The 14,448-nt window shown below is 34.8% G+C and overlaps 1 protein-coding gene across 2 annotated transcripts; it reads left to right on the top strand.

Annotated features, from left to right (window-relative positions):
• Positions 1-3,089: 3,089 nt before the first annotated feature.
• On the top strand, positions 3,090-13,333 carry LOC110038612 (BTB/POZ domain and ankyrin repeat-containing protein NPR2). 2 transcript variants are annotated; one of them, XM_020743502.1, is made up of 4 exons: positions 3,090-4,109; positions 10,591-11,341; positions 11,905-12,099; positions 12,904-13,011. In XM_020743502.1, the coding sequence occupies exons 1-4, from the start codon at positions 3,567-3,569 to the stop codon at positions 12,918-12,920; spliced, it is 1,506 nt and encodes a 501-aa protein (XP_020599161.1). In that variant the 5' UTR covers positions 3,090-3,566; the 3' UTR covers positions 12,921-13,011. The 2 variants fall into 2 exon arrangements, with proteins under 2 accessions (XP_020599161.1, XP_020599159.1); XM_020743500.1 differs by having other exon boundaries at positions 3,093-4,109; positions 12,815-13,333.
• The last annotated feature ends 1,115 nt before the right edge of the window (positions 13,334-14,448 follow it).

Below are 14,448 nucleotides of genomic sequence, written 5' to 3'. Positions count from 1 at the left end.
ATATATATGTAAATTAAAACGTCCTTCCGAAGCAGACGACGGTATTTTGATCCCGATGACTGACAGCTTCTTCGAGCAACTCCTCCAACCAAAAATAGCGTCGACAAAGAGTATAATTGTCAAGAATAAGTTTGTATTGAAGATAAAATTGGTTCCACTCTAAAATTTTTTGGTTACTAACAATTATTTTTTTATATTAAATTTGAGATGAGTATGATTGTGTTTTAAATATTACATTATGTATTATTACATGTCAGAAAATTTGTGGTGATAGAGTGATAATTTAACGTCATAACATTACATAGAGATCTAGCACACACATAAATAAAAGTAAACTCAGAGGAGGAGAAACCAAGATTTTTACCTGAAAAGTTCTTGAAAAGAGAAAAAAAAATATAGGATCTGGCCAATTCAAAACAATCCATTAGTAAATTAAAAGTAAAGAGGTCTTATATTCTTGTTAATTAATGAAGATGAGACTACAAAAGTTGACATTCAAAATTTTATAAATGTAGTTTGGTTACAACAGTCATAATTGGGCTACAGGAACTATGGTTAGTTGTTATAATAGACATAGTTGGCTGTAACAATTAATGTAGTGGTTGACAATGATCTTTAGTAGCAAAAATGGAACTCAAGTGGTCGATAATAAATTTTGGTGTCTGATGACAACTACCAAGATTTCATGGTTTAATATTTTTGTAGACAACTCACTATTCTTTTCTCATCTCCCTTCATGTGAAGAATGAGGGTCAAAATATAGTTTTTTGAGAGGAATATTTTGGTACATTAGGCTAAACTCCCAAAATACTCCATCGGATGGTTCACATTTATTCCTTTGATCATAAATGATATTTTTAATGTCTTGATGACAACGTAATTGAATAATCTCTAAGCTCGTTGGACTTCTTATGTCAAGGTGCTCAATTTGACTACAAACATGACAAATTTGGAGATCTTTCACGTATTCAATTGATGCACCAAAACATTTGACCTACTTTAAGTATTTGATCTAAGTTGATTTGAATTCAGATTGTATCACTTTCAATTTCATTAGGAATTTCTTGATGAGATGCTCAACTTGACTATAATTTTGTTGAAATCATATCTTAAATGATATTGAATTTGAAGTTGGAACGTTTCTTACTCAAAATGCATCTAGTTACTTGTTTGATGATAAAAATTGATTGATGACTCAACTAGCATTATTCAATCTATTTATTGTGTGAGTGTAACAAAAATACACTTATTTTAAGTTACTTGTGATATATATAGATAACAACTGAGTAATAGAAGAACATTGGGAATAAAATGGTAGAATTTTAAGTTATCTAGGCATACAACTGTTGAAACTTTGTAATGTTTAAGGAAATGTTGTAAATGCAATCATTTTATTAGTTTATGTTGACATATATTGACAAAAAAGAGTGATTAGATTTTTTTTTAGTTATAGACAAAGACTAAAAAATACTCATTTATTATTTTGTTTTGCCACAAGTCCAAGCTATTTGTGTACATTTGTCTAATTTTATTACTAAATATTTCTCTCAATTTTAAATCTTTACGATTATGATTATGTTTATTTATACTGTGAAACTATTGAATAAAAAAATTATGGATAATATAAATTAATATAGGAGTATGGATAAATTACAAGATTGAGTTAGTGGTGGGAATAGTGTGCCAACCAGTTCAAGTAGAAAGTAGAAGGACCATCTTCCTTCTTTATAGAATGTTCATTAATTTATAATATAATGTTATTGGCTAAGGTTAAGATAATGACATCATGGTTAGAAGTTACAATCAAGGTAGTTTTATAAGTGGATTAGAAGGAGAAATGCTTGGATTTATTGAGGCTTTTAGAGTGTCGTAAGTCAATCATATTCTTACTTCCTCTCCAGCCATGATATAAGGCAATAATAGTAGAGGGTCGCTTGTATTTAGGTGATTTGGAACAAAATGATTAATCATCTGAAAATGTATCATGATATTTATATATAGAAGGTTTTTGTTCATGTAAAACACAACCAAAATGATGACAAAGTCAAGTTAATAGAATGTTGCTGAGATTCATAGGGATCCAGTGGCGGATAAAGGGTCAACCATTAAAAGGCATTCGATTTTGCTTGCAATTATTGAAATACTGATTTTTTCCAAAGATAAAGAAATAGTTAAGGGAAATTAAACTACATTGAGGCATCCTTAAAATTCTCTTTAACATATTTAAAGTTAAGCATGCATCTTTTAAAAATGAAAAGCCTCCCCTTAATAAACTTGGGGCCAACTTTGTTAACTATCTTCAAATCTTCAATACAATCAAACTTTAGAAATAAAGGAACCATTTTTAAGGGAAAGGAGTATGATAGTCTTGTAAGTTCCAAACTTTATTACTATCTTGGAGTTGGTTATCATAGAAGGGCCTTTTATTAATATCATACCCAACAAAAGCCAACCTTCATTTTTAGCGCCTTGTTTCATTTCTTCATTAGAGTAACACTTTATTTTCATGTTAAGGAATATAACATAGGTTAAAATAAGGGGAGTTGGGGCCTGGGGGCCTGAGACAAAAGTAAGCATTTATAGTTCAAGTCTAGAGATGGCCAACCTAGAAGGGAAGCAAAGGAGAGAAAAAAAATAAATAAATAAGGTTCACACGGAAAAAAATGAAGGCACCTTGGCCTTGCAAACCAGAGAAGCTGTTATTAGGGATGCCAAATTGGTTCAAATTACGACAATGAGAGGAAACATTGCCACCTGAGGAAATCTAGTGGTGGAGTTAAAGGTATAAGAGTTTTTTTTTTTTTTTGTGATGGATAATTCTTCTCATTTTCTTGGATTCTCAATTTTTTTTTTTAGCCTTTTAAGAAGGGAAAAAATACGCAACCACCCACCATCTCATCCGCTTGGATTCTCACTTAACAATCAAAATATTTTTGGCTATTAAAAGTGGAACCTGCTTTAATTTATATGATGAGCGTTTGCCGTGTGGATTATTTTAGAAAAACAAAAGAGAAGCGTTAGAAATAAATGAATTTTCTCGGTTCAACAACATGGTCCTTTGTGGCGGTGTAAATAGAGGAAACCCAACCGACAACGAAGGATCGCGGCAACGCCCAGTGAGCTTTGCACCGACGTCACAGCGGCCTACCACGAGGTGGTGACGACGCCGCTAACGTCACATGTGGACTTCAGCATCTCAATAGAAACCCCACGCCCCAGTCCGCTCACCGCTGTGGAAACTGCATTTCCCATTAACTTTCTCCGTAATTACTCAAAAAAATCCGCGAAAGCAAAGCCGCATCTCTCTTTCTTTCCTTCTGCTTGAACTTGACTGCACTCGGAATCACCATTTTCTTCGCCTCTTCGGTCAGTCGTTTCGTTCCTTAATTCGAGCCCCTAGTTGAAAGCTGTTTGTATTCTCACGATTTTTGATGGGGATTGTAACTTCAACAATCTCTTCTCCGTTCTTTCTGCCATGGAACGATACTTGACTTAGGGTTCCCGATCTAGCTCTGATTAGCCAGAAAAATCACGGATGGGCAATTAGATTTCGGTTATCCCACACCATGGCTAATCTAACGGAGCCTTCCTCCTCACTCACCTTCGCTTCTTCTTCATACGTTTCCAACGGATCGAGCGCAACAACGCCGGAGGTCGGAAATAGCTTGGAAGTAGTAAGCCTAAGTAGACTGAGCTGCAACCTCGAGCGGCTTCTTATCGAATCGGATTTCGATTGCAGCGACGCCGAGATAATCATCGATGGCTCTGCCATAGGTATCCATCGTTGCATCCTGGCAGCGAGGAGCAAGTTCTTCCATGAACTCTTCTCGCGAGACACTGCAACGGCGGGAGAGAAGAAGGGGGAGTTCAGAAAGCCGAGGTATGAAATGAGGGATTTGGTGCAGGGTGGGCGGGTAGGGAAGGAGGCCTTCAGGGTGTTCTTGAGCTATTTGTATACTGGGAAATTAAAGGCTGCCCCCCCTGAGGCGTCGACCTGCGTGGATGCGACGTGCGCGCACGATGCATGCCGGCCAGCAGTGAATTTTGTTGTCGAGCTAATGTATGCCTCTTCAGTTTTCCAGATTTCTGAGCTGGTTTCCCTCTTCCAGGTTCGATTCACTGCCTCTCTTTATTTTGCCGTGCTTAGAGAGAGGGAAAAAAAGCCATTAGATTGTTCTTTATAGGAAAGCTGTTCCTCAGTTAAATTTAGTTGAAAATGGTGTGAGACACTTACTCTTTAAAATTATGATAATTCTTTTTATTTTCAGGATACTGTTTTCTTTTAGAAAAACCTGAGTAACTATCACTACTTTGATTGTTTTTTTTATAAGAATATAAGCATGTCTTGTCATTTGACAAGGAAAACATCATGCATTTTAAGAAAACACATCTTCTATCTTGAACAAAATGCCAAAATTTAATTCATTAAATCCTTATCTAAGCTTTTGGTCGGAATACTGAATCCTGATATATTTTTTTTTTATTTAATTTGTGCTTAGCTTAGCTTTCTTTTGTTATTTGTTTTTTTGCTGCTATTTATGTATGACACAGACTAGATTTTGGAGCAAAAGTAGTGAAGTTTTATTCGTGAAGATAGTGGTATGGTAATTACAGGGGAGGGATTTTTGATTAACTATTTTTTTTAACTCTGTGCTGTAATTTTAAATTTGAGCTCTGTAGATGGATGGTTGGCCTAAAAGAGCATGTCACTTATCAAGATAGTACTTTGTAAATGCAGCATATACAATCAAAAAAGATTTTCTTGTGAAGGATAGAAATCTGTCTCAGACGTTTTTTTTTCTTACTTTTTGTATAAAGCTTGAAAGCTATGCACTTCGATCATTTTAGTTATGAACAATATAAAGGATGGTGTTACTCTGGTATAAATACAAGCCTGAGACAAAAAGAAAAAAAATACAAGTCTAGAACTTAAAATTTGTGTATTTTTTTAGTCTGCAAATTGAACTATAATAAGGAAAGGATTGAAATATTTTAATGAAGTATTCATTTGTATGGCCCTAGGTTTAAAAAGGCAAAGTTAAAAACCGAGTCATTGTTTCTTAGCATGGCAAGGCATAAGTCTTTAATTTGAAACAAAAAAATATTATAAAATTAAAGTTAAATCATAAATATGATATATGAGTGGCATATTGACTGTTCATTGTCATAAAACATGAATCATAAAATCATACAATGAATAAAAGAATGAAAATCTCAATCTTAAATGTTGGTGTGAAATAAAAGTTGAAAATGTGGTATAAGGTTGCAGTTATTTAAAATTTGAAGTCACTAAGAGTTTCAAGATCCACAATGGTATCATCCTTACTTTCAACATCTTCATAAAAGTTGTCATATATATGATAATTATAACATTATTTGATCTAGCTTTTCGTCATCTTTAATCACAATTTTTTTTTCCTTCTCAGTCCTTATATTTTTGTCAAATAAATAAAAAATATTTATCCTAAACAACAAGGCTTATATTCAAAAATAGACGATCTCTTTCTTTTGTGTGCTCTACACTCTAGAAAACAAGCTTCTTAGCTATCACTTAACTACAACTCTCTCAGTTAAGACTTCTGCTCGATCAAACTTGACACATACTAGACGCTCGAGCTAAATTGTAAGTTAAGTGAGGTCGGCTAACCTGATAGGATATATATTAGATATAAAACAAGGTATGTAAATGTAAAATATAATTTATTAGATATAATATAACATATATTAGATATGTAATATATTAATAGTTTGTTCTTACATTAACTTATTAAGATTCCTATATCAAATTACTCGAGGCATATGCCTTTTTTAAAAAATGTGCAAGCCTCACTGATGACAATAAGGCATAAGACTTTACATGTTTGTTGTGCATCTCTACATAAGATATGAATAGAAATAATTGCTCCATTGAAAAACTCAGCTATTTTTGAAAGGTTTGGGCTTATATAGAGCCTTACAACTTCCAGTAGTCCTCTATTCATCTTCTCCTTGATGAAGAACTTATCAATCTCCACATGCTTGGTTCTGTCGTGCTGCAGCGGGTTGTTGGCAATGTTGAATGCTGGCTTGTTGTCGTACCACTACGCCATTTTAGCTCCTTGGTCCACCTTGAGCTCTACTAATAGAGCTCTCAGCCATAACATCTTGATAACTCCCAACACCATGGCTCTGTACTCGGCCTCTTTTGTCGACCTTGCAACTACCGAGTGCTTCTTGCTCTTTCAAGAGACAAAATTACTCCATACAAACATGCGATATCTTGATGTGAACTCACTGTCATCATCACAACTAGCCCAATCAGAGTCGTTGTAGCCCTAAATGCCTAAATGCCCATTTCTCCTGAATATCAACCCCTTTCCCGGTGTACTCATTAGGTATCTCAGAATTTGTTAAACTGCATCCATGTTGCCCTTCCTCAAAACATGCATGTAGTGGTTCACCACGCTTACTGTAAATATTATGTCAAGACGGGTGTGACTCAGATAGATTTGACAACCTACTAAGTTATGGTACCACCACGATCAATTGGTTCTACCCTTGCACTCAACTTGTCCTTCTAATCAATTGGTGAATTTGCAGTCTTGCATTCCAACATGCATGTCTCTATAAACAAGTTTAGCACATACTTCCTTTGAGATAGAACAATCTCCTCTGCTCTACAAGCCACATCAATCCCAAGGAAGTATCAAGCTATCGTAGGTTCTTCACCTCAAATTTATGTAGCACCGACACTTCTAAAAATGTGTCAAGGCAGTGTCAGACACGTATCAGACCCTGACACTTGTTCAACATGTCTTGACACGTATCCAACACTACAAAATATATGTCTGAATTTTTTTCATGACTGGACACATCCGGGAGACAACTCAACACCACATGGGATGCGAGTTTAACACAATTTCGGAAAAATGTAACATGGGAATTAGAAAATTATAAATATACCTATAGCCTTAATTATACCTCATAGTCGAAACAGCCCTATCATTCTTCATTTGGAAACTCTATCTAATATTCTTCAAAATTGAGCATCGAATGTATATCCAATATTCGTTCCGACTGAGCATTTATAATTCCCTCTTTGTAATTATAACATTTTTAAAACTTTATCAGATAAGTTGGATTATAAGTAAGATGAATTCTTTTGAAACATATTTTATCTATTTTTAAAAATTAATTTTTATAAGCATGAGTTTTATAATATAAATTAAATTTATGAAGTTGAATTTTATTCTGCAAAATTTGTCTTGTGATATTTTTAGTACAAAATAATGAATATATATATATATATATATAGATATATATATATATATATATTATATTAGCAATAAATTAAATAAATATAAAACCGTACATATGACTTGTCGTGTCCTATTTTTCTCATATATGTCATGGTCTTGTATCGTGTCACATTTGTGTCCCTCTATCCGTGTCCGTGCTTCATAGTCTTAAACTCTTTACCCAGATTTGCCTTTAGTCAAACAATATTTTTCTCTAGTGACAATCATATCATCTACATACACTACAAGAACAGTAATCAGACCACCATATCATCGAAAGAATACTATGTGGTTGGAATTAATCTGTTGATAGCCCATGCCTATCATTGCTCTCTTGAATCTGTCAAACCGAAGCTCGAGGAGACTATTTCAAACCATATAGTGACTTTCTCAATCTACATACCTTTCTCACTGTTTTGTTTGTGTCAAAGCTTGGGGGCATCTCCATATACACCTTCTAAAGCAGATCACCGTGAAGAAATGCATTTTTCACATTCAGTTGGTGTAACACCCATCCATCATTCACAGTCCGAGAAACGAGTGTCCTGATTGTAGCTTATCTTTGCCACTAGTGCACATGTCTCACCATAGTCGATGTCATGCGTCTAACTATACCATTTGACGACCGACCTTGCCTTGTAGCGATCATTTTTTTCTTCTAGAGTCTGTTTTACTGTGAAGACCCATTTACATCCGACTACCTTTTTCCTTGTTGGTAACAAAGCGAGCTCCCACATTTTGTTCTTATTGAGAGCACCTAGTTCCTCTAACATGAAAACCTGCCATTTTGGATCTTCCTTTCTGGTTACAATTGGGCATAAAGATAGTGTTCCGTATACATGTGATACGTTAGAGTATGAGACACACTAAGCAATATCATGTGAGAAACCAAAACACTCAAGAGATTAACGATCAGGAGAATGACCCACATTGTTGTGAGAGGTCTTCCTTAAAGTCATGGGAGTGGGAGAAGAAGGGAGAAGAATCATTTCATGTGTCTTTGGAATTGGGTTAGACTGGGAGACGAGACTTGTTGGCATGAGTGGCGACATGCACTGTTCCCCCATTTTGCCTCCTCGTGTACATCCCAACTCTCTTTGAGCTTAACTTCCACCACCTTCAGGCTCATTTTTTTTCATGTATCGTCTCTTCTTCATTCGATCCTTCCCACACAATGGGACAAGGCATCATGCTCACATGTACCAATCTCTCATCATCACTATTCTCTCTTTCTCGCCTCATACCTTATCTGACAAGTCACCAAAAGGTGAGGTTACCTCCAAGGAGTAGTACGACTTAAATTCTTTAGAGTTTATATCCATACTCAGAATTAGTCTCTTCTCTATTGGGCTCCAACAAACATAATCCTTCTAAGTACCAGAATAACAAAAAAAAACACACTTCACTGCTCTTGGATTTAGCCTCCCTATTGATGGTATATTGTCCTTCATGAAACATCCACAATTAACTACCTTTAATGGGAGGATCCCGCCATTATCTCCTTTCAACAACTCAAAAAGAAATTGTCACTCCAATACTTGCGAAGACATTCTATTGATCAATTGAGTAGCTGTTAAAATTGTTTGCCCCCACAGACATTTTGGAACATTCATCGAGATCATAATACTTCAGTCTACCTCTAAAAGGTGCATGTTCTTCTTCTCTACTATGTTTTGTGTCGGCATATATGAACATGTGGTTTGATGTTGAATCACTTGGGCTGCATCTACTCCTCAAACACATTTTTGGTTTACTTTGTCCCATTATCAGACCTCAATATCTTCACTACTAAACCGTATTGAGTTGGAATCGCTTTTTGAAATTCCTTAAAGTAGACAAGCACACCACTTTTGTTTCTTATCAAATATAACCTAGTAACACAAGAAAAATAATCAATGAAAGTCATAAAATATCTATAGTCATTAACATTATCCCCATACATTTGAATGCATCAAATAAAAAAATACAAGAACTCCTATTACCAGAACTTGCATAGGAGCTCCTGGTATGCTTATCAAACTCACATGCATCACACACAAATTTTTGTTTAAATGCATTCTCATGTAAAGTCGGATGCATCCTCTATCACATCACCTGCTGCTTTCTGCTTCTCTTCAACATCTCCAGGTACTCATGAGGTCAAACCGTGATTGGTTTGAACTTTTGTTTGAACTTTTGTTTTCTTAGTCACGGTTTGACCTTCAATGTAAAGTTGTTGCAGGGGTTGGAAGATTGGTGGGGAATCTCATCTTGAGGTTGTGGGGTGGAACATCCAAAAGCTATCCAATATAATTAAGGATATTTTGGGAATTTTATTCAACTTTCATACATCCTTGCATTTAACTTTATAGTAAGAGATTGTGTGGGAGGTCATAGGTTATATGTCTTACAAGAGGAACTTGAGTTCTCTTTTTACCATCAACATAATGAAACATACTTTGGTCATAACATGTAGCTATCAATTAGGTTAACCTGCATAAACTTTTTATGTTGGGTTTTTTTTTTCTTTTTTGTTTTGTGAGCTGGTTGTCATTTTATTTTCTTCTTTTTTCTTATAACGCTCTATATGTCTACATTGGTTATACCTGTTTCTCAACAGGTGATTTGTAATTTAACAAGATAACAATATTTAATTTACTTGTAATTGATGCGCCTAGACTTAGTAGTTCAGAAAGAGAATAACCCATTGCTTTGAACATTCAAAAGTGCTGGATTAGATGCTACAAATATTGCAAACAATCTGAGGGAATGAATGCAAGTTACAAATTGATTTTCTCGTTGGCTTATGCAAAACTCATTGTTGATAGAACAAAGTGATTATTTTGGATGACACTTATTTAGTTTTAGGTTGTGTATTTCACAGGGCATCTTCATCATTATCAATTTAATTATTTATGCAGCTTCTTACGGGAAAAATAGTCTCCAAATTGAGTTTAATTCCTTGTGTTGTTTCCGTGTTCCATTTACGAAAGAGAAAAAAAAAAAATACACATACACACACCAGCTCATACCTTTCCATATTTTGAGCTTACAACTTACTTTTGACCGTGTACTCCTGAGGGAAATATTTTTTACTAAGAGAAAACTTCATCATCCTTGGGCACTCTACTTCTAGAAATTAGAAATTCAAGACTGGGAAATTAAGCATCTCTTATAGAGTACTTCGGAAATGTGTATTTTTGTTCTAATTAGGCCAATGCTCTTATGGAATCTAGAGTCTAGATTTCACTGGACTTTTTCAAAATGCCATTTCCCTAGTGATTCATGCATTATTATGATTCTAATTTTATTTAACTTTTGTTTTTGTTTTTAGCGCCGCCTTCTTAACTTTGTAGACAAAGCTCTCGTAGAAGATGTAATCTCAATACTCCTTGTGGCTTTCCGCTCAAAGCTCAGTCAATTGCAGAGTCACTGTGTCCAGAGAGTAGCAAGGTCTGATCTTGACAACATTGCTCTTGAGAAGGAAATCCCAATGGAAGTTGTTGATGAGATTAAATTGGTAAGGAGCTGCACTCAGCCAAATGACTCTGATGCTTCAAAAATGAACCCCATTCATGAGAAAAGAATTAGAAGAATCCATAGAGCACTGGATTCAGATGATGTTGAACTTGTAAAGTTGCTCCTATCTGAATCTGGTGTCACCATAGATGATGCTTATGCCCTCCATTATGCTGCAGCGTATTGTGATTCCAAAGTTGTTGCAGAAGTTCTGGATCTGGGATTGGCCAGTGTTAATCTAAAGAATGAGAGAGGCTATACTCCTCTTCATATTGCTGCTATGCGTGGAGAACCAGCAGTCATTGTGTCTCTTCTGAACAAGGGTGCCTCTGCTTCAGAAACAACAGCAGATGGCCAGAGTCCTGTTAGTATCTGTAGAAGACTTACGAGGGCTAAAGATTATTATGCAAGGACAGAGCAGGGTCAGGAGTCAAATAAAGACAGGTTGTGTATTGACATTCTGGAAAGGGAGGTTAGAAGGAATCCGTTAGCTGGGGATAAGGCAGTGGCATCTCCATTGTTAGCTGGTGACCTGCACATGAAGCTACTGTATCTGGAAAATAGAGGTCAGTTTCTCTGTGTTATTCTATGGAGTTACGTAGGAAGACTTTTTTTTTGGGTGTAAAATCAGCCAAAATGTTTCTGCTGGAACAGAAGATTCTGATCGTCTTCTCAAGGAATGATGGAATAGTTAGTTAACTGACTTATTTTGTTCATGAAACTATCTTTGGTACTGCAAAACTTGCATTATTGTAATTTTTTTTTTTCTCTAGGAACAGTGACATTTTATCAGTCGAACTACTTACACATAGAGTGCATTCCTTATCACTGATCATGACAGATAACTTGCCATATGCATTATCTGACTATAGCAAAATTTAATGACATTTTTAATAATTTGAAAAACATAATATGATTTACCATATGCATTAGGGAAATTTTAATATCCTCTTTCAATGTATGGCAAATTGGCAATGTCCTAATTCAATTTTTTTTTTACTTGGACGCTTAAATGCATGTATGAAAGACATTTATTTTTGACCTGTCAGCGTAATCAAGGGTACTTTCCCCCTCAAGTCCTTGGTTGCTTTTATCTGAATTAGACATTTTCTTATTTCCACAATTGCAGTTGCTTTTGCAAGATTGTTCTTCCCTTCTGAAGCAAAACTAGCCATGGAAATTGCACAAGCTGAAGCTACCTCAGAATTTGCTGGGCTTTCTACATCAAGGAGTGCTAGCAACTTGAGGGAGGTTGATCTCAATGAAACACCTAACACACAAAATAAAAGACTTCGTTCAACGGTAGAAGCCCTCATGAAGACAGGTATTCTGTTCTTATCTTTGAAGGATTCTTTTTTTTTTCTTTTTCTTTTTCGTTTGCTCTTAGTGAAATTCATGTTAATGTTTCTAATTTCTTCTGCTATCATACCTGAATTTATGTTTGCTGCCTCTTATTTTTGTTTAATAGTTAACTTATTCGTTTTGTGCTCAACTCAGCGCTCATTAAAAAAAAATTCTATCATTAGATGACTGGCGTGATGCTTAGGATTGTCATCCATCTAACGACACTTATTTTGAGCACTGAGTGGGACACCATTCACCAATAATGTTTCTCTAATTGCTGTCATCACCGTGTGGACTACTCTGACGCCATACGCAGTTGTGCTTCCACAAATTTCTTTTATTGTTTTATTTACTGCATGTCATTTTCAGGTGATGTTTATTCTATACCTATTCCTGATAAGGTGACTATGTATGAGTCCTTTTTATTCGTCAGCTATTGGTCATCCATTTGGAATTCTATCTCATAAATAGATTTTAATTTTTTTTTTTACTTGATGTGACATTTTGTGAAGTCTTTCTTGGTTTCTCTTTCCATTGACTGTTTCTCGTGCATGAGTTTGTCCATAAAAATTAATTTGGATGATGCAGCAACTATTTTATCTCATTCCGTTTCATCTCATATATTCTAAATTTGATGCTTTTGGTTTTAATAATCTCTTTATTAATATTTTTCTTTTGTGTGTGGTCGCTGATAGTTGAGCTGGGTAGACGCTATTTTCCACACTGTTCACAAGTGCTAGATAAGTTCATGGAGGATGATTTGCCTGACCTGTTCTATCTTCAGAAGGGCACACCAGATGAGCAGAAGATCAAGAGGATGCGATTTTGTGAGCTCAAGGATGATGTCCGCAGAGCTTTCAACAAAGATAAGGCTGAAAGCGGGCGTTCTGGTTTCTCTTCTTCTTCTTCGTCCTCATCATCATTAAAGGGAGACCTAAAGCAGCAGAAGACTACCAGGAAATAAAGCTCAGATGATTGCTGTATGCGTAGTTTTTACTAGAAGGAATTGGAGAACAGCCAATATTTAGTGTTGTTTTTGCTCGAGAGATTGATAGAGATTAGTGGCAACAGGTATAACCATATGTTGATGTGTGATTGCTTTGCTCTATGTAAAAGTAGCATTGCTTTCAGTTTGATGTAAGTTCTTGTAAGATATTAACACGGGCAGTTGTAGTTCATTAGTATTTACGTTTTATTTTATTTTGATTCGAATCCGAGTCTCATACTGAGAGAAAAGATTTTCTGCCAACCCCTTTACTAAAATTCTACATAGTTTATTTTCATTTGATGAAAATAATTATAAAATTTATTTCTCTTTAGAAAAGTAAATCTTTTATTATTTTTTCTTTATTTTTTAGATGAACATTTGAGTTTGGATTGGTTGGAGTATGAGGTCAGACGGAGTAGTTGTAAATTACCCTGAATTGAATTGTTGATGTGCCTTGTCACGTGTGTTGTGTCTAGTTTTGCTGCAGTGCTGAGGCGTGGAATTATTATGACATCTTCATTCATTTATTTGTATTCCTAGGTAGTCATTGGAGACTAAGTTCCCATAATTGGTTAAACTCATGGCGGAGCATTTATTCATGTCTGAATGCGTTTGTACTTAGTCAAGAGGACATGCAAAGTATCTTTTTTCTTTTTCTTTTCGTTTATTTTTTGTTTGGATCGTTACAAATAAACATTAAAATATTCTAGGCCATGTTAGAGAATCTGTTTTCAATTATTGTATTTGTGCGTTTATTTGTAATGTAGTCGTGGATTGTGTTGAAATCATGTTTATTATCTTTCTTTTAAAAAGTAAAAAAAACAAAAAAAAAATTACTATTTTTTGTTTAAACTTTAAATGTATTTGCTTTTCCAAATAAAAGATGTAACGTTATGATAATTTGATATATTTGAAAATAGTTTTAACAATTATAAGGAACTTGATACTCGAAATTATAGTTAGGTAAAATTAATAAAGTTGACTCTGTTTTGCAGCGGCACAAAAAATTTGCTTCATTATTTTATGAATAAGAAATTGAAGCAATTGATGTTGGGATTCCACGCAAGTATACGTATTGTTATCAAGTAATACAAGACTTTCTATTTAAGTTTCAAATATCGATCCCACGAAGAAGGTTTAAATTCAAACTGTAAATTTAAATTAGGAAATTTATAACAAAAAAGAAAATTTACTACACTAATTTCGAATATTTAAGGTGTTATCGGTATTAAATTATCAACAACTAGTAAAACTGCAAAGCAAAGCTAAACAATAACTACCAAACTATGTTTTTGTGATAAAGTTATCTAATATGAGAAAACCTCTTTCCCATTACAATGA

Source organism: Phalaenopsis equestris, unplaced genomic scaffold (genome assembly GCF_001263595.1).
Source record: "Phalaenopsis equestris unplaced genomic scaffold, ASM126359v1 Scaffold233283, whole genome shotgun sequence".
NCBI lineage: Eukaryota > Viridiplantae > Streptophyta > Magnoliopsida > Asparagales > Orchidaceae > Phalaenopsis > Phalaenopsis equestris.
Note: the sequence above shows the minus strand (reverse complement) of the source record. Positions and strands in the feature narration are given on the sequence as shown.